Here is a 25,267-nt window from a genome sequence, read left to right as displayed (position 1 = left end):
ATACCTGTGTTTGAAATGTGAAAGCATAAATGCATGATCTTGTAACCTGTTGGAGTTAGAAGGGAAAGTGGAGATCATCATTTCTCCAAGGAGGAAACCAAGGCATGTTTACTGGCATTTATGAGGCTGCATAGGCTTTCAGCCTCACTTCAAAATGGTCTTTGTTTTTATGTCTTCCTTCTGCAAATCAGACTGAGATATCTAGAGAAAAACTTCAAAATATATTAAAGCTCAAGACAGTATTAACACCGAACTGGTTTGTCGATATCCAGCTTTAGGACACAAAGAGACAGCAGACCTTGGCAGGCCTCGCTGTTCATCCCTTTTTTTTTTTTTTTAAGATTTTATTTATTTATTTGAGACAGAGAGAATGAGAGACAGAGAGCATGAGAGGGAGGAGGGTCAGGGGGAGAAGCAGACTCCCTGCCGAGCAGGGAGCCTGATGCGGGACTCGATCCCGGGACTCCAGGACCATGACCTGGGCCGAAGGCAGTGGCTCAACCAACTGAGCCACCCAGGCGCCCCTCGCTGTTCATCCTTGTAAAAGTTCATTGCTTTAAAGCATCAGAAGCTCAGGAGCTCTTGGCTGCTTTGTAGAAGAGGGTGGGATTGGTACTTCATAAACATAAAACCGTGTCTAGCAAAGGCACAAATACACCAGCTCCACCCACGCACAGAGTTAGAATCACTAGGTGCTCTTCAGAAGGGTCTACTAGTAGGATTCCCCTGACGTCCACTTCCACGGTCAAATAGAGCACAAAGCGCAGGAAGGCAGGCGAGAAGAAGGTTGGGAAGTCCCAGCGGTGGGCATCTTGGGAGGCACAGGGCAGCATCTACACTGGGCCCAGCAAGCTGCCAGTGTCACTTACACGGGTTGGTGCGGCGCGGTCAGGCTCCCGCCCACACTGCCAGGCGTCCTGCTGAGACAAGGAAGCTAAGAAATCAGCCACCAATCGAAACGGAATAAAAAACCACCCCATGCGGGGTCCACGGGCCACCTCCCTCCATTAAACAGCAGGGTGATTTGTATCCTTTCCTGACCTACTCTCGGAGGAGCGCGTGAAGAGGACATAGGGTCGGGGGCGGGGGGGGGGCAAGAGAAAGAGGAAACCGCTGTTTAGGGCGAGACGCGCGCGCACACACACACACACTCCACCCCAGACAACATAAAAAAATCCCTTCATCAAAAACTGCTTATAGGGATGTGGGATTGGAACTGATTTTTTTCTAAAACTCCTGATTTCTCTCCTTGGTTCCTTTATTGGGTCATTTCCTAACAAGTTGTTCCTTTCTCGGTCCTGGGGAACTCTCGATCATCGCCAACTAATACAAGGCAGAACAGGCGCAAGGAAAGACAAAGTCAGATACTGCCCAGGGGCGAAAGGGCTTCGCCCCCGGGCCGCCGCGGACAGTGGAGTAGGTGCGAGTCGAAGCCGCGGGGAGGAACGCAGTTCGCCCCCGACAGACGGGGGCGTGGCGCGCAGCGGGTACCCGCAACTGCCGCCGACAAAACTTCCAAAGGGCCCGGGAGGCGGCAGGGGGCGGGGCGGGGCGGGGGGGCAGGATGGGGCGGCAGAGGCGGGGGCGGGCGCTCGGAGGGACTCAGGGCTGAGCCGAGGCTGCGAGGTGGCTCGGGTGGAAGTCAGGCCCCCGGGGATCCGGCCGGCCCTGGCTGTCAGTCAGACTACCCCGGAGCCCCCGCAGACCCCCCGCTCGCCGGAAAGGGGGCGAGGCGGCGGCGGGGCAGGGAGGGCGGGGGGGGAAGGGGCGTCGCCCCGGCCGCCCCCGCCCTCTGCGATGTCATTGGGCCGACGCGGCGGGGTCCGCGCCACCTTTTCTCCATCCCACCGCGTCCGCCCCGCTGCGCTCGTCAGGGGGCTGGTGCGGCCCGGGCCGTTGACGTCACCGCCAAGTTTGCTGCCCCCCGCGCCCCGCGTGTGGCGGCGGCGACGGCCCGGAGACGGCGGGGGAGCGCCTGCGAGCGCAGTGGCGCGGCCGCCGACAGGTCCCGCGCAGCCCGGCCCCGGCACGCCGCTCCCAGGTGGCGGCCGAGGGCAGCGTGGAGCAGCCGGGCGCGCTCCAAGAGGGGTGCGCGGCCCGCCGCGGGCCTCTGGTTGCCGCTGCGGCGGAGAGAGTCGGTGGGACCTCGTAGCCGGGCGCAGAGGGCGCGCCCCGGTGGCCACGGGCACGAAGGAAGGCACTGTCGCTCGCCGCTGTCCGCAGCGCACGGAGCTCCGCGGCCCGGGAGCCTCGAGTCCCCTCCGCGGGACCGAGCGAGGGATGCGCGATCGCTGAGCGGGGATCCGCGCCGAGAGGCCGCTCGGGGCCGGGGCTGAGACGCACGCCGCCGCCAGGACCCCCGTTCCGGGCGACTTTCAGGGCGCCGAGCGCGACCCCAAGGCTCAGGACTCGGGCGAGTCTAAGACGATGGTTTCTTAAGCACGGCACCACGACCCCCTCCCGCCCCCTCGACCGGACGCACGGATCCCGCGCGGAGGCGCCGGGGGCTCCGTCTCCCCGGCGCAGCTCGCACGGCCGCACGGACGCACGGGCGATGCGGGGCCCCCCGCAGGAGGCCGCGGCACCCGGCGGGGTCCCGGCCTAGCATGGCCCGCGCGCGGCCCGCCGTCGCCTCCGGCTAGGATGGCCCCTCCGGGCCCGGCCGGCGCCCACCCCGCCGCCGCCGAGCCGCTGTCCCGCAGCATCTTCCGGAAGTTCCTGCTGATGCTCTGCTCCCTGCTCACGTCCCTGTACGTCTTCTACTGCCTGGCCGAGCGCTGCCAGACCCTGGCGGGCCCGGTGGTGCGGCCGTCGGGCGGCGGCGACGAGGCGGGGGCCCCGGGGCGAGGCGCCCCGGCCGGAGGCCCGAGGGAGCTGGCGGTGTGGCCCGCGGCGGCGCACACGAAGCGCCTCCTGCAGCTGCAGCCGTGGCGGAGACTCCGGCCGCCCGCGCCGCGCCACGACGGCGAGGAGGCGGCCTGGGAAGAGGAGCCCCCCGGTCCGGCCGGCGGCCCCGGCGGCTCCGGGGCCGGGAGCAGCGTGGCCGAGGCCCCGCCGGGGACCCTGGCCCTGCTGCTGGACGAGGGCAGCAAGCAGCTGCCGCAGGCCATCATCATCGGCGTGAAGAAGGGCGGCACGCGGGCTCTGCTGGAGTTCCTGCGCGTGCACCCCGACGTGCGCGCCGTGGGCGCCGAGCCCCACTTCTTCGACCGCAGCTACGACAAGGGCCTCGCCTGGTACCGGTGAGCTGGCGCAGGGCACGGCCGGGGGGTGGTGGGGGGGGACAGCCGAAGGGCGGGGTGCGCGGGTTGGGGGGCCCCCCAGCTCCCCTCCTCCCGGTTTCCTGCAGTGGCTGCTCTTGAGTTGAGGGGTCTTGTTCCCCACTGTGCCTTCTTCTGCTTTCGGGGAAGTGGGTGTCGGGGGAGGCGGTGAGAGGGAAATTTTGGCCTTCACGATTTTTCCTTTAGTCTTTGGGATTTCCTTTTCCTCACACGGCCAATCCCATCTTTTTCTCCTGCTCCATGAAAGTAGCCCTGGTGTTAGCTAAAGCGGGGGTGGGGAGTACCTCCTAAGTGAGAAACCTGTTCGTCCATTATTAGCCTGGCAGCCTAGTCCATGCGTTCCCCAGAGCGCCTGTTTTTATTTCTTCTTTATCTGCTGAACCATCCCCCCAGGGCTCCTGCAGTCTTGCCATCAAGTATTCATTTACCTTGACCTTTTGCCAGATCCTTGTCCTAGGTGGTAAGTAATATCGAGACTCAGTAAAAGTGTCAAGAACCAGAGTCTAGGTAGTTGGGAAATACGTGTTCCAGCAAGTGCCAGCAACCAGACAATGCGCTCTAAGGAAGGGCTTCCTGGATAATAACTTTTGTTTGTGGTGAGGAATGAGTTTTGGAAAGTGTTTGCTAAATTTAAAGCGAATAGTACCTTGTGTTTTTGGCCTGGCTGAAACTTTCCTAAAGGTCTTCAAACAATTCTCTTCACACACGAGTTAGCCAATTTTTCCTTCTTTAAAAGAAGAAAAGGGGGAAAAATAGGGACACTTGGTTACATTGTGAAAAAGACTCCTAATAAAAGTTTAGGAAACAAGTCTGATTCGGTTCTTAATCTTAAATTTGCCAGTCTTCTCAAATTTAGACCACCTTTAATAATGGAATCAGCCAAACTCCAATAAATCCTGGTGTCACGTGGATTTTATTTGCCATAAAATATTGGCCTGTTTTCTTTACTCTGAGAACAACCAAAAGTCATGTGGCCAGAATTTTCATTTTAGAAAGTTTTATCTTGTTGATTAAGTATGCATTCTCTTCGTTATTTTAACAGAACATTACAAAAGTGACAGCACAATTTAGATATATTTCAAAAGTCCTCTAAATAAATAATTCATCTCCCAAGCAGAAATGAACATGATCTGACAAGTTTATTTACTTGAGGCTCCTCAGGTACACCCTCAGATTGATTTCGGGAGTCGAATTTACAGTAAGCCAACTTAAGAGAAAACATTTGGTCCTAAAAGTCAAGTTCAAACATTAAACACTTTTAAAACAGTAACTTTCCATTTGTTGGAAAGAAAAACAAACAACCTTCCCTTAATATAGAATATATATCATTTAAAATCATCAGCCACTTAAAAAAATCGCCTTGTGTTTCTGTCATTTATGTTGTATCCTCTGGGAAGTTCTTATAAAAATGACCTGTTGAATCTGAAAACAACAGGTCCTTCTTTTTAGCACAAAGGCAGCTCTGTTTTTTCCATCAAGGACACAAGAAGTGATTAAAGACCCCTAAAACTCTTATCTATAGCAGTTTGCATTGAATTGGGCCTCATATAGTGCTGTGAGGGAACACATTTCAAGGCAACTTCACGAAAGGTCCAAGACAACATTTGGCTCTGAGGTGTCATTAAATACGGTGAAATATTTCGTACTAAAACCCTTTATTTTCATTTTGCCATATAGTCCTTATTTCCACAAAGTACGATTGTTTCTTCTTATTCCAGAAATGAGTATATGAGGGCGCAGGATATCTACAGACTTGGATCTTATTTTCCGTGAGCCTTTCTAAGCTCACGGAAGAGAAGGAAGGTTTCAAGGTAACTAGAAACAGTACTAACAAAAAAAAAAAAAAAGAAGAAGAAGAAAGGAAAGAGTCGTAAACTTTTAGGTCACTCTCTCTTTTGGAAACGACATGCACGCTGTAAAGTAAATTTCTCCTCAGATTGTTTATTCCAGCAGAGGAGTGCTATAAAACAATTTATGGTGGTTACAAAAATAACTACACGGTAGACTTCATGGTTTGGTGAATTTAATTTTCTAAGTGTCGGAGCAGTGTCTTTGTTTCACCATTTGCAGTGGTTTTTATTGGATGCATAAATTTAAGTTTAACTCAATTACATGCAAAACTTATTTTTTAAAAAAGCCCTCCACCTATGAAGCCTCTGGATTATGCGATTATTTAATGAAATGTTGCCACAGTTCTCTTTCATCTTGGCTCTGAACTTGGGAGTTTGATGTTTGTGAGACAGGCCTAAGACTATGAAAAAAAAAAACTCTTGCACGGGATACTACTTAACCTATATTAAGTGCACGTTACTACTTGTGTTTAGCCAGTATTTACAATTAGGGATTCGGTGAGACCTTCCTAGGTCAACCTCAAATTTGTAAGAGGATTTCTACCACATACTGCTGACTCCCCCTGCTCCCTCCCCCCAACATGAACAGAAAGAAAACTCCAGTGTTTGCACCCTGAAGTGAATTATGGAAGAAAAAAATGTGTAAAATATTTTTTAGATGCTCATTGACATGGGAAAATCCTCTATGTCCAGCCGTGTTTTTTTGCCGGGTGTAATCTCAGTTGACCATAATAGTTCACTGTGGCAGTGCCCCCTACTGTCCAGACGAAGGGAGAAGTGTGTTGTTGTTAGCAAATAGGAGGAAAATGCCATGGAGAATGAGTTTGAGAATGAAAACAACCAGGAGACCAGGGTTGGGATGTTTTGGTAAATTTCCCTCACTGGGAGAAAACATAAAGTACTTTGTAAGTTGCACCCCACCCCCCACCACTAGTATAATCAATTTCTTCCTTTGAACAGATTTGTAGTGAAGACAAGAAAGTGAGTGTTTTCAAAATCTCTAAGAAAGGAAGTTACTCTGAATTGTTTTAAAATGTCCTAATATTCTTAGAACAAATGAAAAAGGGCAGGTGTTTAGATTCCAGGAAATTTGTAAATGATAATAGAGGATGCTTGAGTGGAGTCTTCTGCGTGTGAAACTCCACCCTGATGGAGTTTTTAAAAAAACATTCCACATTACTTAATTTAGCAAAGGCGATAGCAGGACAACAAATGTCTGTGGCTTGTGTGTCATGGGAAAGCAAAGCTTCGCAATGAACAGTCTGCGTTTCCATTATATGGGTGGGGAGGTTCATAAAGGAAAGTAGGGAATTGTCGCATTTGCTTTAAAACTCTGGAAAATCTTTTCTGGAAGTCAAATGCCTTTGTTGTAGTACAAGAGGAGGTGAGCTCAGAATTGAGTAAGAAGGCCCCGCTCTCCCTGTGTATTTCTGTGCCAACAAGAAGGTGTGTTGTGGTGGGGTTTTTTTTTTTTTTTGTAAGACAAAAGATACCTATTTATGAAGTATTGAAGATACACATGTACACACACATATATATGTATGTATAACACTTTATTTTCTGTAACATTTCCGTCTCATCTCGAATTTTGGGGCAATATAGTAAGTGTTCCACATTTCTAAAAGTGCCAGCACATTTCTTTCCTACGTTATGATGTGTTTTCTTTAGCAATACTGGATATTGAGTGGAGAAGAGTATCATTAAATTATTTTACTCGAGGGCGCCTGGGTGGCTCAGTTGGTTAAGCGACTGCCTTCGGCTCAGGTCGTGATCCTGGAGTCCCGGGATCGAGTCCCGCATCGGGCTCCTTGCTCAGCAGGGGGTCTGCTTCTCCCTCTGACCCTCCCCCCTCTCATGCTCTCTATCTCATTCTCTCTCTCAAATAAATAAAATCTTAAAAAAAAAATTATTTTACTCGATAGCATCCAAGAAGGTCAAAGATCACTCAGCTTGAAGTTGAGGAGTTGGTTCTCTGCCCCTCTCCTCCCCACCCCGCCTGCATCAAAATTTAAAATTTTCTGGCCTTTACCGATCATTGCCTTGTTTTCCAAGTCTACTGAAGAGGCAGACGGAACAGAGGAACTTTCGGTTCCGATCAGGAGAAACTGGCCTTTCTTAGCAGCTGGGAGCAGCTGCAGAGTACCTCCATGTGCAGTTTCCCACCCTCCTGAGCCACAAGCTCGCTCTGCACGAAGGGGTGGAAATGAAATTCGAGCCAAGGGAGCTGCAGAGTTTGGCCACCCATGCAAGGTCATAGGGACTGAAGTCCAGGGAGAGTTCCTCTGTCCTTAGAGCAGAGTTAAGAAACAGTGGGAAAAGGGGGTGCCTGGGTGGCTCAGTCGTTAAGCGTCTGCCTTCGGCCCAGGTCATGATCCCGGGGTCCTGGGATCGAGCCCCACATCGGGCTCCCTGCTCGGCGGGAAGCCTGCTTCTCCCTCTCCCACTCCCCCTGCTTGTGTTCCCTCTCTCGCTGTGTCTCTCTGTCAAATAAATAAAATCTTTAAAAAAAAAAAAAAGAAACAGTGGGAAGGGATGTGGGATAGGAGGAAAGCGGGAAGAAGTTGCTTTGGACAACGAATCCAGGGTGCTTGTTTACAAGGGGAGAGGGTGCAGTTTCTCTTATGCATAGAGTTCCCAGGGGCTCTTAGGGACTATACACTCTCTATCCACGGAGAGACTGCAAACAGCCCCCTCTGAGAAGCCCCAGTGCTGTCATTTTGTTAGCTGAATGTCTCTCCTAGGGGCTCCCAGCAATACCAGTCAGACGGCCTCGTTCCTGAGTAGGTGTGTGTGTCCAAGGGTACGTGCAAGAGCAGAGACACCGAGTAGATGGGCAAAGTGACGGAATTAGTAACAGGCAAGTTCTTTTTTTTTTTTTTAAAGATTTTATTTATTTATTTGAGAGAGAGAATTGAGAGAGAGAAAGCACATGAGAGGGGGGAGGGTCAGAGGGAGAAGCAGACTCCCCGCTGAGCAGGGAGCCCGATGCGGGACTCGATCCCGGGACTCCAGGATCATGACCTGAGCGGAAGGCAGTCGCTTAACCAACTGAGCCACCCAGGCGCCCAACAGGCAAGTTCTTGAGCAGGATATGGAACAAGCTTTGGGACTGGCGAGTCCAGGCATTGAAAACAACAACAAAACCCACGTTTGTTACAGCCTGGAACTGAAATTGCTTGCATGCTCCAGTATTCCTTTATAACAGTGAGATTTATCGTGTGCTGATAACGTTTTATGTGAAAGGCATAGCTGTCTCTGAGCGAAAAATTCTCCATAATATTGTGATCTGCCCTTCCCTTAAAAAGAGAACCATGTGGCCAGAATATTTGTCTCATATACATAAGTCTGTTGATTGGCCAGGAAAGCATACGTTCCAAATCTGTATATCGGAGGGGGTCATGGGAATAAAATAATAAGCCTGTGCAATTAATGACATTAGGCACTAACCTTACATAGACCAGATGCTCACATTGGGAGGGGAAGAGTGTCGCAGAGCAAACAAACCTACTTGATCTAAACAACGAAAGGGCCTCCCATCTCTAAGGGATGCACGTGAACAACTGCAAATTGCAATTACCATCAGTCAAATTGCCGGGTCCCGTTGGGAACTTTTACACACTTAGCACTTTTCCTTGGGCGGGGGGGCATCTTCCTCCCCCAAGTCATAGTAACTTGGCTGATAAAGAGCATCCTCTCTTGGTACGTTTCCCAGTGATACTAGACTCCCCGCTTTTTGAAAATTGATCTCTGCTGAGGTGATGAGCTACTGAGATTTCTTTTTTTTTTTTTTAAGATTTTTATTTATTTATTGAGAGAGAGAGTGATAGAGAGAGCATGAGAGGGGGAGAGTCAGAGGGAGAGGCAGACTCCCCGCTGAGCAGGGAGCCTGATGCGGGACTCGATCCCGGGACTCCAGGATCAGGACCTGAGCCGAAGGCAGTCGCTTAACCAACTGAGCCACCCAGGCGCCCCGCTACTGAGATTTCTTATGGAAGCTATGCCTTTAATGCTCAATCAGAGTAATATTGTAACCACATAATGTTGCAACTCCCTAGTCCTAAGGTCTTAAAAGTCTGAACAGCACTGTTGCTAATTCGATACAGTTTAAGAATCTCTATGGGGGATCCTGATACAGTTAACAAATAAACTTGGGTGAAACCAGAACTGAAAAATTGAAGAAGTGAGGAGTTCAGTAACCTGAAGCATCTTCCCAGTTGCTGGTCTCCAGTGATGCAACTCTTGATTTTTTTTTTTTTGTGCATTATCATGCAGTCAAGACTACCATGCCATCCTGTGATCCCTTGAGGTCTGTAGCCCAAACGTTCAGATCTGACCTCTTTCAGAAGCTGTCAGATGACAGTGAATGTTAAAAAAAAAAAAAAAAAAGAAAGAAAGAAAAGAGGGAGTGTTCATTAAGAATGAAATTTAGTACTTGCCACAAGGCGTGTGATATTCTTGCACAGTTGAAAAATAGAATCCTTTCCCGCAGACTGTGGAGGGCGACCCACTTTGAAGGTGACGTGTAGTGCCATCTAGTGGGAGGGAGAGTCAGCAAGGGACCCAAGCCGCTGAACTTGGAAAAACCTCAGTTATCAGAGAGTGAGTGCCGTCTCAATTAGGGAAAGCGGGGCCGGTCGCCTTCGGTAGCACCTAGAGTGTGGATCGTGTGTTTAGCGTGACCACGCTGTGCTTTTCATCTAGGTCTGAGCTCACTCCTTTTAGGCGGGGAGTTTATTCTTCGGAGAGAAATAAGAGAGACTTGCCTTCACCATAAACCTGAGGAACAAGATATAAATGATTAGGAGGTTTATATTGGAAAGGTGCATGAGTGGAAAGGAACGCCAGATGCCCCAGATTAGTTTCGTTAGTGTGTTTTGCCTCTGTTTCTGAAAGCCAGCCTCAAATGAAAATACTTCCAGATGATTTTATTTCGACAGTAGTGATGCAGGCTTATTCCTTCCCCCGAGTTGTACAGGCTCTGGAGGAGGGTCCCATGATTCCTAACAGGCAGCACCCAGAAGCGTGTTTATTTTTTTATTTTTTATTTTTTAAAGATTTTATTTATTTATTTGACAGAGAGAGACAGAGAGGGAACACAAGCAGGGGGAGTGGGAGAGAGAGAAGCAGGCTTTCTGCGGAGCAGGGAGCCCGATGCGGGGCTCCATCCCAGGACCCTGGGATCATGACCTGAGCTGAAGGCAGGCGCTTAACAACCGAGCCACCCAGGCGCCCCACAGAAGCCTGTTTAACCCCGAATGCACAGAGATGCATTATGAAGATCCCACCCACGAGGGACAGTGTCACGGGAGGCTGCTTTCAGAGTCCCAGCCGGAGAGCCCTTCCTGGGACTGCCGCTCCATGCCTGGGGAGGGTGGGTAGGGGGAGAGGAGTGGTGGTCAGGTGAAAGTTACGCAGGGGGGCAGGGGGAAAATAGGAACATTACAGAGGAGACATTGGCCGGCCGCACTGTAGCCAGGTGATAAGGTTAACACTGCCTTATTATCACGCGGAGATCATGCACCCCTGGGGTATGCCAGTGAGGAGGGCATCTCACCTGTAGGGCGTCCTTCCCCCAAATCGTCTGACCAGCCCGAATGGCAGGGCAGCTGAATAAATCCGTGATCGGTATCCTTAAAACACGTCAAGATCATGAAAAACAAAGAAAGACTGATAAATGGTCACAGATCAGAGACAAGAGACTAATCACTAGTGGGTAAACACGGTGGTGGCTCCCTTGTTTAGATCCTGATGGAAAAATGGGAATTTGATCACTGTACAGGAGTAATGTGACATGCTAACTTTAGGGGAATCTGGGTGGAGGGTCATCTGAGAACTGTCTGCACTTTTTTTTTGACAGAGAGAGCATGAGCAGGGGGAGGGGCAGAGGGAGAAGCAGACTCCCCGCTGAGCAAGGAGCCTGACAAGGGACTCGATCCCAGGACCCCAGGATCATGACCTGAGCCGAAAGCAGACACTTAACCGATTGAGCCACCCAGGCACTCTTTTGCTATTTGGGTTTTGTTTTTTGTTGTTGTTTTTGAACAGTTTTAGTATCTGATACTACTCTAAAACCAAAGGAAAAACAGCCGTATCCACAAAGAAGGGAGGAGATGCCTCATGGCATCACGGGATGAGGGCTCCTACTGAAGGACTCCTCTGCCCACCAGCTCTGTCTCCACCCCGTTCCTTCTTTCCTTCCGAAGGCCCCCAGCGCAGGCCTGCCAACTTCCCCTGCCCCTGCCAGCACCTGTTGCTTCCAGACATGCTCATCTTTCCCTCAGCTGACTCCCCAGTAAAATTGGCTCACGGCTCCCCTCCTACTCTCTTGTCCCTGAAACAAACAGAGACCGTTTTGTTTTTTCTTTTGCTTCTCTTTTTTTATGGCTGGCGCATGTAACGTGAAGACGGTATAAAAAGTCACCCACCCTGACCGAATCCTACTCGTGCTGGAGAGCCGAAACTTCGATGATGCCAAGGACAGATTTTGAGAACACAAAGAACTGCGGTTAGGGGTCAGAGGCAAATCAGTCGTGGGCTTCTGGCTTTTTGGCTACAAGACGGGAGGAGCTGGTGTCGGGTGGGGAAGCTGGTTGTGGGGTGGAATGATTGCTCTTTGTGGCTGAGGTCCAGCACAGCCCAGATCTTCTCGGCCAGCTTACCTATTCTGTCTGCTCACTAGACCTGGTGCTTTCACCTTTGTTTTATTAGACACTGTGGCTTATGAGACCAGAGCAAAACAGACACGGACTGATCACAGGGTTCAAGAATAAGGAAGGACCAGAGAAAATCCAACTTCTAGAACACTGGATAACCAGGACCTGGGCACCCAGGGTGGTTCTTCCCGCTAGGGCTGCTGAGCCCCGGAAGCCCATGTCATCAGATTCAAGCGTCCCGTCTTGGGGGCACCCTGGCATTTTCTGCTTCTGTTTTTAAATACACAGTTGTGCATCTGAGATTCTGGTTTACCAGAGTAATGAAAATCTCCCTTGAAACATTTCCTTTGATATTTTTAACAACTGTAAAAATAGTGCTATCCACATTACGTCTTTACTTAAAACCGCGCATACTGCATCTGGAGATGCAGAGAACTTAGTGTTGCCTTTTCATCATTATTCCCTTATCTTGATTGGATCAATTTTTGTTGTTGTTGTTGTTTTTGTTTTCTTAGAGACAGAGTAGTGGGTGGTGAGAATGGGCAGAAGGAGAGGGGGAGAGAGAATCTTAAGCCGATTCCATGCCCAGCACAGAGCGCAGAGCCCAAGCAGGGGGCTCTGTCTCACGACCCTGCGACCATGACCTGAGCCGAAATCAAGAGTCCACGCTTAACCAACTGAGCCACCCCAGTGCCCCATTGATTGGATTAGTTTTTTTTTTAATTTTGTTTTAAGATTTTATTTATTTGCGAGAGAGAGAATGAGAGACAGCGAGCATGAGAGGGAGGAGGGTCAGAGGGAGAAGCAGACTCCGTGCTGAGCAGGGAGCCCGATGTGGGACTCGATCCCGTGACTCCAGGATCACGACCTAAGCCGAAGGCAGTCGCTTAACCAACTGAGCCACCCAGGCGCCCGATTGGATTAGTTTTACGAACCTGTTTTGTGAGAAGGACCCGCTACTAATGCTTATGTAGATAAGAGAATTTCTGTGATTTAATACCATTCCCTACTTGACTGTTTGGCATCTTTCCATCTTAGTTGCTCTACGCTTTTCTTCATGCATTTTGAAACTTTTTTAGAAATAGCAGAATATTTGAACCCTGAAGTGGACATTTGATGAAATATATCATCTTAGTCTCTATTTCAATTATTTCTGCTCTGCTCTTTGTTATTTCCTTTCTTCTCCTAACTTTGGGCTTAGGTGGTTCTTTTTCTAGTTCCTTGAGATGTCAAGTTAAGTTGCTCATTTGAGATCTTTCTTTCCTCTTAATGTAGGCTCTTGTTGTTACAAACTTCCCTCTTAAAACTGCTTCAGGAGCAGATTGTTCAATCTCTCCATATTCGTGATGTTTCCGGTTTTCCCCTTGTTTATTGATTGCTAGTTTCATACCATTTGGTTGGAAAAGATACTTGACATGGTTTTTCAGTCTTGTTAAATTTGGTTAACACGTGCAGACCAGCACGTGATCTGTCTTGGAGAACATTCTGCGTGTGCTGGAGATGAATGTGTGTTTCTGCTACTCTGGATGGAATTGTCTATGTATGTCTGTGAGGTCCATCTGGTCTAAAGGATTGTTCAGGGTCAGTGTTTCCTTACTGATCTTCTTTCTGGACGATCTCTTATTTTAGAACGAAGGTAACAATTTAGTGACATTTGGTGAGGCTTTACCTTGTGCTGGATGTTACTGCATGTAGTCTGGATATTTTATTAATATGATGACTGTTACTAGGTAGATCCTATCACTTCTTGCCTGCCCAGGAAGGAGAGGCCCAGAAAGGTGAAGTAACTTGTCCAAGGTCATATAGCCAAGTAAATAGTAGAGGTGGTATTTGTAGATCTTGTGAGTCTGTTGGTCTATATGGAAAAACCAAACCACGTGTGTTTTTGCTCAACTTCTCCCTCTCCCTCTCTTTTTTTTAGAAAAGTAATCTGATGACAGAATCCATCTTTACTGGGCATAGCAGAAATCCTGGCCATTTGCTTGGTTTTCCCCCTACCCATTAAATATGGACAATGACTGTGAAAAAAAAAAAACAACCCACAAACCTCTTAACTATGAAGTGGTCCAAATGAGAAAGTTTCCTCCTAAACTGCTGTATGGAAAAGCCAAAATAGAGTGGGACATGCAATCGGAAGGCTGCTCGCTGTTCGTGGCAGTTGGGGCCAGGTGAGCTGCTGGCTCTGTCTCATTGCCCCGGGCATCACGCAGTCCTGGGCTCCCAGTTGCCTGTCAGAACCCGCCGACCTCCCGCCTGTTCCTCCTGAGCATGGCTGAGTCACTGCCAACGTCCAGATTTCTCACTCTTTGCTTTGCGTGCACCTTTTTTTTTTTTTAACATTTTATTTATTTGAGAGAGAGAAAGAGCAGGGGGGAGAGCAGACAGAGTGGCAGGCTCCCCGCCGAGTGTTCAGCCCGACACGGGGCTCGATCTCAGGACCCTGAGATCATGACCTGAGCTGAAGGCAGATTAATCGACTGAGCCACCCAGGCTCCCCTGTGTGTACACCTTTTGATTGACATTCCTTTTTTTATTACTTTAGGTATGCTAATATTCTCAATCAGGGCACAACCTAATTGTCACCCCAAAGCATCTGTCTATCTTCATTATTATTTTATTAATCACCGTCATCATGAGAACCACGCCCTTTACTCTAGTGGTCAGGACATTGCTACGTAAGACATGGCTGGTGATATGAATTTCCTTTGGTTCCAGCCAGATAGAAGCATAGACTCTAAAGGTTGCTGGAGTTACGGAAGATATCTGGGAGATAAAGATTTTCTTGCTTATAAAGGAACCGCCGTGCCTCGCTCGACATTCAGCTAAAAGACAAGAACCCAGGGCTTCTAATTCCACGGTACCATTCTGGAGAATACAATTAAGAAATAACTCCATGCTCCATTAGATAAAAATTCGGTTTTGGAGGTTTGGCAACCATGACAGAAACATTCCAGAGAATGGAACAGGTTAATAGCATTATGTTTTTCTCCTCCCAGAGTGGGTGAATTAAAGCCTTGAATTGATTTGAGTCAGTGGTCAATTCATCTTTCAATGGCCGGTTTTCATCTCAGATGACTTCCTCAATATTTTGATGTGTGTAGATTTGGGGACCTAGCTAGCATGATTGGCCTGTGGATCCTCGTGAGTAATTTGTGTTTTATGGTCGTTGCCTGCTTGTTAAAGATTAGTGGGGGAATCCCAGGACAGACAGGAAGAAGTTTTCTTTTTCTTTTTCTTTTTTTTTTAAAGTTTGCTTTTTCTCTTGAGTGTTCAGAGTAGGAAGTAATCAACCAAATTATGGGAATAAAATTCCTTTCCCCTTTTTCAGGGTTCTTACTTGGATTAGATCTCTCCTTTCGATAGGAAGTATCAAAGTTGGCCAGGTTGGTTTGAAGGACAAAGTCAAAAATGATGGATGTGTTTGGTACAGTCATAAATCTTTGTAGATTCTTACAAAGTTCATGTAGTTAAAAAAAAAAAAACTGGATTAAGCTGTAACTAAAGTTAATCGCGTGCTTCATCACCTTTCCAAGCTGGAGCCTCTTTTGTTCTAACTTTTGTTCTAACTGTCCAGGGCGTGAAGCTCTGCCTGCCTTGTTTAAAAAGTTCTGGCTCTAGGAAAATGCTGCAAAGATGAAATTATTTGAGAGCGCCTGGGTGGCTCAGATGATTGGGTGTCTGCCTTCAGCTCGGGTCGTGGTCCCGGGGTCCTGGGCTCGAGCCCTGTGTTGGGCTCCTGGCTCGGTGGGGGGCCTGTTTCTCCCTCTCCCTCTGCTTCTCTCCCTGCTCATGCTCGCTCTCTCTCTCTATCTCTGTGTCTCAAATGAATAATAAAATCTTAAAAAAAAAAAAGATGAAATTATTTCATTTCCCAAACAAAGCTTTTGAGTAAACAAAATCTGGCATCTTCTTAATTTTTTTAAAATTTCCTGGTGGACTCTTAATTATTCTTGTTCTTTCATCAAATGCTGTGGGTTTTCTTCTTTCTTTCTTTCCTTTTTTTTTTTTTTGTAAGAAATAAAAGCTACTTGTTTTTCTTTCTAATGAGATCTCCTTCTTTCTTCCTGGTGTGGGAGGATTTGGGATCACAAAAGTATCCGTTAAAAAAGCTCTCCCCAAAGCCAGAGGGTTACTAGAATGCCTGCTAGGGTTTAATGATGGAAACAAAACAAATTGGATCTGTTTTATATTTATCTTGGCGGGAGGTCATGGGGGAGCTAATGCCTGTGATGAAAATTCTTCGGATTTTCAGGTGTATTTGCCCTGTGGCAAAGGGTGGCGAGTTGGTAGGAAGCATGGGGGAAATCACTTCTCAGCTCCAGTAAGAAAGTAGGCTCATTGTTGCCATGCCCTCTGATTTTTCAAAATAATCTCGGAATACTGACTTTTTAAAAAAATATAATTGAGAAATAACATAATAATCATAAAATACCAAAAGCAATGCTAAAAAACAAAATTCTGCCTGGGTGCAGCAGATCAATTTCATCTGAAGGTGAATGGCTACTAAGTTTATAACCTTTGGTTTATGGTGAAGACCAGAAGTAGACCATCAAAAGCTGGTGTTAATACCAAGAGTTTTCTAAACTGTGAATCACAAGACATGAATTTATAATAAAATCTATTGTTATTTTTTTTAAGTGAAAGGCACCACGATAGGATAAAATAGGAGAGCTGATCCCATGTAGTAAGCAAGACAGGATTATCTCGACAAAGTCGGTTCCGATATTTATATGGGTAGATGAGTGGGTGCAGAGAGGGTTGGTGGTAAGATGTATTTGTTACAGTGACTCTCGATGGGAAGAAAAAGTTTGAAAAACACTGGTTTTTGTGAACACAAGTCCTGTTTGAGAAATCCAAAATGAATGTGCTTCAGGGTTCCTAGAGAAACTGAATGGGAGTCTCGCTCCATGCTGTGGATTCACCACCTTAGGTTTTTTTTTTTTTTTAATATTTGTTTGTTTATTTATTTTTTAAATTTTATTTTATTATGTTATTTTATTTATTTATTTATTTATTTTTAAGATTTTATTTATTTATTCATGAGAGACAGAGACAGAGAGAGAGAGGCAGAGGGAGAAGCAGGCTCCCAAGGAGCAGGGAGCCCGATGCGGGACTCGATCCCGGAACCCTGGGATCATGACCTGAGCCGAAGGCAGACGCTTAACCATCTGAGCCACCCAGGTGCCCTATTATGTTATTTTAATCACCATACATTACATCTTAGTTTTTTTCAACCTTGTATGTCCAGGGCGTGAAGCTCTGCCTGCCTTGTAAGAGACGAAAAACTGACCTTTGGGCCAGAGGTCAGCAGTTTTTTTTCTGGAAAGGGCCAGATAGTAAATATTTTCGGCTTCCCAGGCCCTGTGGTCTCAACTCTTCAGCTATGCTTTTGTTGCTGAAAAGCAGCCTTAGTATGTAAATGAACAAGCATGGCTGTGTTCCAATAAAACTTTATTTGCCAAAACAGACCTTTGGCTCCCTGCTGGTAGTTTGCAGTCTTCTAGGGTAGGCTAAAGCCTTCACACATGTTGATTTCCCTTTCTTTACTTAATCTTGTTACCCTCAGGTGAGTACCCTCCACCAACATTCATGGCAGGCGTGAATGCATGATGTTGAAGTAACCTCACACTTGAGATCTGACTCAGAAATAGCAGAGCTGCTTGCGGTCATGTGAGAATAGGATAGTTCACTTCAGAACTGCATAGCAGAGACCTGTGGGAACTTTGTGAAATATGCAGATTTATTCAGGATGGTGGCATTTCATGTAAAGGTGATTATACACTCACCTACACACGTTCTATTTTGGAAGAGATACCACATAAACACAAATCAAAGGAGGCTTTGGTCATTTTCCTAAAAAGCTTAAGAATCCGTTCTGATGTTTCCTTGACTTTGTACTTGAGTGTGTGTTCGGTTTATAGATCTACCCCTGCGTTTCTATTTTCCCCTTTGTCTTCGGGGCATCCTGCAAAGCATTTGGAGGGATCACAGGGGACACGAGGAGGTCATACTTCCTCACCTGATCACCGTTACGAGAAAGCATCCCACCGTGTGGTTGAATTAAACATTGTCTTTGCAGATGAGGCGTGAGACATCATGTCTGGAACCAAGCATGGGGAAGGAGTTTTGAGAATTAGTAATTGCATGTTTGAAGTGATGGACTTTCTTCTAGATCAGCACTGTCTAATAGAAATATAATGGGAGGGGCGCTCGGGTGGCTCAGTCGGTTAAGTGCCTGACTCTTGACCTCAGCTCAGGTCTTGATCTCAGGGTCACAAGTTCAAACCCCACGTTAGGCTCATTGCTGGGTGTGGAGCCTACCTTAACAAACAAACAAACAAAAGATATATATATATATATGATGGGAACCACATTGGACATATTAAATTATCTAGGAGCCACCTTAAAAGTAAGACTGAAGAGGTGTAATTAATTTCAGTAGTAGTTTGATTGAAAGCCAAGACATCTGAAATATAATTTCAACAGGTAATCAACAACAAAGCATTCTGGATGAGACATTTTACATTTTTCATGAGGAATCTTCCAAATCTATGCGTTTCATGCTTGTAGCACGTCTTCCTTCTGACTAGCCAATGTCACGGGTCCCATAGCCCCATGAGGCCAGTGGCCACCATATTGGACACTAAAATTCTGCCCCCGGGGAGTGGGTAGTGAGGGCTTCCAGCGGGGGACTGGTCCCACAGATCGCCTCTGGTTCTGCTGGGGACACCTAATCCCAGGTGGCATAAGTGTAGAAGATGGGGGCGCCTGGGTGGCTCAGATGGTTAAGCGTCTGCCTTCGGCTCAGGTCATGATCCCGGGGTCCTGGGATCGAGCCCCGCGTCGGGCTCCCTGCTCAGTGGGGAGCCTGCTTCTCCCTCTGCCTCTGCCTGCCGCTCCCCCTGCTTGTGCTCTCTGTCTCTCTGTCAAATAAATAAATAAAATCTTAAAAAAAAAAAAAAAAAGAAGTGTAGAAGATGGCAGACGGAGCCGGATGGCTGTCTCGAAATCTTGAGGACAGACGATGGAGGCTTGACCTGGAGCTGGGCAGTGGGCGTGGGAAATGGAAAGATTTGCCAGAACTTTTTTTGGTAGAAGGGATTATAAAACTTCGTGTGGAACGCTAAGCATGAGGGGAGGGAGAGATTGGAGAATATTTGAAGATTTCTAGCTCAGGTGTATTTATTAGTAACCGTGACGGTGGTAAGGAGCATGGAAAGAAGTAACAGGTACCGATGAGAAACAAACAACTGTGTTTTGGCGTGAAGTGGAAAGTGAGTGAGGTCAGGCTTGGGAGCCACGTAAGGCATGATTGTTGAGGTTCTGCCAGCCATCACAAAGCCGAGAGGTGAAAATGTGTAGAGGAATGCAAGGAGCGGGGGAAAGAGAGCAGGACCAGGAAAGCATGTTTATATTTTTACCCCACAGGCATATCGTTTCTTTCGTTTGAGCCATGCATGCACAAAGTGTATAGAGGGAACTGGACTGATGTCTATTAATTTCCTTTGGAACACATTTAAAAAGATAAGATGAGGGGTGGATGGATAACGTGATAATACAAATACAGATTTTTAAGGAAAATACAAATTTTGAATTTAGTTGGCAGGCAAAGGTGTTTGTCACAGCATTCCTTCCAGTTTTCGCCATGTTGAAAATTTTCCTAATGAAATGTCGGCCGTAGAGGGGGAGAGTTCTAAGATCAGTGGTATCAAAGGCTGTGAAAAAGGTGGAATAGAGGCTTGGGACGGAGGAGTGTTTGTCTCATCAGGTAGGAAGTTGTTGGTGACCCTGAGACCAGGTGGGTGGCTGCCGTGGGACAGACTGCCAGCCACCAGTGGGTTGAGGAGTAACATGGACATATGTCAGAAGATACAGGGAAGGTAATGAACTTGGCCCATGTGTCCATCTCCCTCTTCTTGCCTGGACTGGAGTCAACCCATGGGGACTTGGTGCAATGCTTTCTGACCATGACGGCGAGTCATCATGTAGATAAAACTGCCCTTTGTGAGTGGAGCGTTTAAAACGTGCTTAGTGGGCTTTCCTCTGGTTATTGTATTTGTACATCCTGCCTTCTGCACCGACATGGTTACTTAGGCGTGGTGACCTCATCACGAGTTTCTTTATCAGAGGGTCTTAGCTAGGACTTTTTTTTTTTTAATGGATGCTTAAGGCTTTCAGCATTAATTATGGAACACAAGCAGTGTCTGATATGCTTGTTTTCTTGACTTTCCAAGGCGTCGCTGCACCAGCTTATTCTAAACTCCATTGCAAGTGTGGAAAGGAAAATTAATTTGCTTTACGAGCCTTCATCTTTTGCACACTTGCTTGAAATTTCCATGAGAGAACAAAGAAATTTAACTGCTTTGTGTTTTCTTGCTCTCTCATCAACGCTGAAATTCTTTTTCAAAGTTTCAGCCCTCAGATATTCTTCCATCAGTAACATCATCTCATCTGATGAGAGACACCAAGTATCAGAAGTTTCGTGTTCTGCTCCTGCAACTGTCTCCATGGTCACATGCTTCTCTAAGCCAGTGGTTTCTAGTAAATTTCCTGAAGACCCTAAATTTACTGCCTTTTCAGTTTCCCCCCATCACGTTGTCCATTCGATCTTTTTCAAAGCGAAACATGGCCCCCTGTTTCTGGATACTGAATGGCTATGCTGTCTTCGTAGGAATTTCAATCATCTGCTTCTAGAAAATTAACAAATCACATAATCTCATGAACTGTGTCTTCTACGTACACATTGTCAAAGCCCGTGCCCGGGGTTTTACTCTATGTGGCGATGCCGCTTTAAAAACAAGGCATTCGGAGAGATAGATGGTATTTCAAATATGGTTTCTTATAATAGATGATTGATTTCTCTGAGAGAGAAAACATGAAAACTGCTAATCAAATGATAGGAGGTATAAGCAATGCTCTGCAAATGTGAAAGACGATGGATAGGAAGTGCTTAGAAATCTACTGGACATTAAATGTCTCATTCCACGTGCAGGCCCTTGATTGTGTTGCAGACTGCATCAGATGGATAGTTTGGTTCTATTTTTATTTTTTTATTATTTTTTTAAGATTTTATTTATTTGACAGAGAGAGACCCAGCGAGAGAAGGAACACAAGCAGGGGGAGTGGGAGAGGGAGAAGCAGGCTTCCTGCAGAGCCGGGAGCCCGATGCGGGGCTCGATCCCAGGACCCCGGGATCATGACCTGAGCCGAAGGCAGACGCTTAACGACTGAGCCACCCAGGCGCCCCTGGTTCTATTTTTAAAAGCATGCTTACCCTTCATTTATAAAAAAAACAAATAAATAATAGTTCATGTAAATGACTGTTCATGTATCGGCTTGAATATGTGAATGGTGTATACCCACTACCATAATGTGCCAACACCGTTGGAAAGGTTGGGTGAAAGCCTTGCCCTTCAAAACAGGAAGTTCTTAAAAACGGAAAAGTAATTAGCTACGTTAGCCATTTCGGTATACTGATTTGGACGTCTGATGTATGTGTGCCTATTATCAGAATGTTGTAGAATCTGCTAGCTCCGTGTTGAAGGCTTGGGCAAAATCATTTTCTTTAAAAACAGAAGTTCTTTTTCTTCCTCCCCAAGGCCTCTAAAAATCTGAACTATTGAACTCAGATTTGAGTAATGATGTACGATGCTTTGCCAAATGGGTCGCTTCCCTTTTTGTAACATCCATCAGGAAAAAAGGAAGTGTCTAGCCGGACAAACTGTTTCCCAGGAAAGGCCTTTTTGTGTGTTTGCTTAAGTCAAGGTAATTTTAAAATAAGAGGAAAACTTGGTATTGTTCTCAGGTGACATTTAGGAAGCCAAAAGGCTTGAGTTTCTGGGTTCTCGTCTGTGGGCACAGAGATAGTAAGACAGTAGATAAAGGAAATTAGTGTTTTCTATAATCAGAAGAAAGTAATTTGGACTATTTCACAGCATGTGTTTGTATAAAAATGACAGCGATAAGAGATGTTTCACATATTTGCGGTTGTTTAAAACTCCCAACAAAACATAAAACGTATTTTAAATTTTTTTTTTTTTTTGCGGAAAAATCTGAAATATTTAGGCTCAGAATGGCGTGACTGGATTTTGCCAGTATTATATTCAGTTCCTGTTTGGAATTCATGGAGCTTGTACTAAATCTCAGCCCTCTGGGATGTGAGCTTGTTTATTCTTATCCCCCAAAAAATACCTCGTTATTTAAAAAAAAAAAAAAAAGCATCCTGTCCTAAAATCTCATCATTAGCATTCGAAATGACCCCCGGGTCATCTAGTGCAATACTTATCTGATAGACCAAAGTTTATTAAAACAGCTTCAGAGCTGTTCTCATCATCAAGTAGTGCTGTTGAGATAGGTCTTCAAAACATTGATAAGACACAACTTATTTGAGGAGCAAAATATTTTAGTCTGTCCTTACCCGCTGCTTCTGTATACCCACTGCCAAGTCGATTCGCATCTGTTTGTTCTTTGTTCCTGTGACTAGGTGTTTTGAGACAGTCTAGGGTGTATGGACGACTTTATAAATAGGATTTTATTAGCTCATATTAAAGTTTATTTGCCTATTAGCAAGATAATACAGTCAGCTCTGCTGTGATGCTTGTTTTGAAAATGGGAATGTGTGCCAACGGAATTAGTATATTAGGAGCCCATTGTTGTTTGATGCCAATCACATTTGCTTATGCAGATTTTTTGGGCACAAGAAGCGCTGGATGAATGCAGAAAACAGCCCTCAGCTGAAGCCAGCCATGCAGGAACGGGCGTGCCCATGTGCACGCACACGAGCCTCAGTATCCGCCAGCGACCTCCGTTCACCGCAGGCCCCAGGTCACACCCAGCCCTGGCTGGTGTGTGGCTGTGGGTCCCATTTTTAGAACACGCTCCTGCTAGCCCTTCACCGTAACCGGCTAGCTGCAAGCCTCCCGTGCCTACTGCCACAAGCAAACTTTAGGGCTTCTTCAAGGTCAAGTGTCCTATTTATTGTAGGAGGTATGAATTTCGTAACCGTTCAAGTGTGTAAAGCCGTACTACCCCTGTTACGAGGTTCGTATCTTTTTAAGAATATTGCACGGATAAAGTTGAGAGCATAATACCCTAACTCCATTATCCCCATAAGCCCTGTGTTTTTTTTTTTTTTTTTAATTTTTTTTTAAATTTTTTTAAAGATTTTATTTATTTATTTGAGAGAGAGAGAGCACAAGAGGGGGGAGCGGGAGAGGGAGAAGCAGACTCCCTGCTGAGCAGGGAGCCCGATGCAGGACTCGATCCCGGGACTCCAGGATCATGACCTGAGCCGAAGGCAGTTGTCCAACCAACTGAGCCACCCAGGCGCCCAGCCCTGTGGTTTTTACTGTGTGATTTTATATAGTGCGGTGATTTTAGGAATGCGTCTGTTGGAGTTAACAGCGCCGCTAACTTGGTGTGCTCTCACCCACTGCAGAAAATGTAGCAAATGCACGAAAGACTGTCCTTGTAACCAGTCTGTTTACTCCCAGACATTTCATTTTTCCTCAGGTATTTTTAAAAAAATTGTTTACCTAATTTGGTTCAAGGAGTATGTATAATTTCTTATCATTATATCATTTAGGACTACAGTGTAAACATTTTCTTCTTTTTAAGATTTTATTTATTTATTTGAGAGCGAGAGGGAGGGCACGGGCTGGGGGTAGGGGCAGAGGGAGAGGGAGAAGCAGACTCCCCGATGAGCAGGGAGCCCACATGGGACACTTGATCCCAGAACTCTGAGATCATGACCTGAGCCGAAGGCAGATGCTTAACTGACTGAGCCACTCAGGTGCCCCTAAACATTTTCTAACTATGTTGTTAGTCCTTTTATAAATAACTGCAATGACTTCTAATTCCCCCTTTAAGAACATATCATATCATAGGGGCGCCTGGGTGGCTTGCTCTGTTAAGCATTGGACTCTTGATTTCGGCTCAGGTCATGATCTCAGGGTCCTGAGATTGAGCCCGACCTCGGGCTCTGAGCTCAGGGCAGAGTCTGCTTGGGATTCTCTCTCCCTTTCCCTCTGCTCCTATCCGTGCTTGTGCTCTCTCTCTCTGAAATAAATAATAATAAAAAAAAATATCGTAATTTACTTGTCATTTAGCCTTTAGGTACTTTTTAATTTGGGGCTACTATAAATAGCACTCTGATGGATATCTTTGTTGATAATGCTATTTGTTATATGGAGTACAAGTTGTTTACAACTCCCAGAAGTAGGATCAAAGGGTCAAAGGTTATGCATGTTTGATACATTTTGCAAAATTGACTTCCAAAGTGATTGTATGAATTTATACTTCTAACAGTATTGAACAGGTAGGTGTGGTAAAGTTCCTTATGTGTCCGTGATTCTCAAACAACAGAGAGAAAAATTTCATTTGAATGGAAAAAGATGTTCAGTTATACAAATGTCTTAATTTATTTTTTAAAAAGATACACAGGGCTGGGTGTCTGGATATTTTAAAGTGCATAGTTGTGCGGTATGGTCAGTGAGTCTTCAGCATAGCCGATATTAAAGTATTTTTCTAGGTATTTAGACATCATGCAGCTCATATGTTTTGTATACTTAATGTAAATGGCAAATTTCACGACCGTAACAATGGAAAATCAATTTTTTTTTAAAGATTTTATTTATTTGAGAAAGAGCAAGTGAGAGAAAGAGCATGAGTTGGGGCGGAGGGGCAGAGGCAGAGGGAGAAGCAGACTTCCCGCTGAGCAGGGAGCCAGAAGTGGGGCTCGATCCCTGGATCCCAAGATCATGACCTGAGCTAAAAGCTGGCACCTGAGCCAGCCAGGTGCCCCCAATTTCTATTTTTAATACATGAAGTAATTCAAATTCACGTGATTGCCATACTTGCAAATAATTATTTATGTTGCTACGGTGCTAACCGGATCCCGGTATGTTACTGTAACAAAACCGTGGTGGAATCCTCGTAACTAAAATTTGAATGCTTACCCATGATTATTTCCTTAGGACAATTTCTCAGAAGAAAAATATTGGGTAAAATCACATATACGTTTTTTAAGGGTTTTGACGGATAGTGCAAATTTACCTTTGGGAAAAGTTATACCAAATGCTCCTACTGATGGTGTGAGAGAGTACGTTTGATTGGGTTCTAGATTAATGGCCATTCTGAGAAATGCATGGGTGTGTGTACAAAAAATACAAGAGCTGTTATCAGTATTTCTTAGGATCTTTACAAGAGTCATCAGACATAAAAGTTGAATTAGATTGCGCCTGAACTTGATGCATATGGCGGTCATACTGACTGGGGTAGAAAAGCACTTTGGTGGAGAGGTCTAGGATCTAGTCCTGGCTTTGTCATTGATTAGTGAACTCACACCAGGCACTTGACTTCCCTGGGACTGAGTTTTTTCACCTGCAAAATAATGTTAAACTATGTGATTTCTGTTCACTCCCTTGGCCCAAAATTGTACCATTCTATGGGTATTCTGTACTGTGCTGTATGAGCATAGGGAAAG

At 46.2% G+C, this 25,267-nt stretch overlaps 1 protein-coding gene across 1 annotated transcript in view; it reads left to right on the top strand.

Annotated features, from left to right (window-relative positions):
- Nucleotides 1-2,643: 2,643 nt before the first annotated feature.
- HS3ST3A1 (heparan sulfate-glucosamine 3-sulfotransferase 3A1) overlaps nt 2,644-25,267 on the top strand; it is a 98,958-nt gene continuing 76,334 nt past the window's right edge. The window contains exon 1 of the mRNA XM_034989632.1: nt 2,644-3,242. Within this exon, the coding sequence (XP_034845523.1) occupies nt 2,644-3,242 (599 nt within the window). The remainder of the gene's footprint in view (nt 3,243-25,267) is intronic.

This window comes from Mirounga leonina, unplaced genomic scaffold, assembly GCF_011800145.1.
Source record: "Mirounga leonina isolate KUSES-001 unplaced genomic scaffold, KU_Mleo_1.0 Mir_488, whole genome shotgun sequence".
Classification (NCBI taxonomy): domain Eukaryota; kingdom Metazoa; phylum Chordata; class Mammalia; order Carnivora; family Phocidae; genus Mirounga; species Mirounga leonina.
This window is presented reverse-complemented; position numbering and strand designations above follow the sequence as displayed.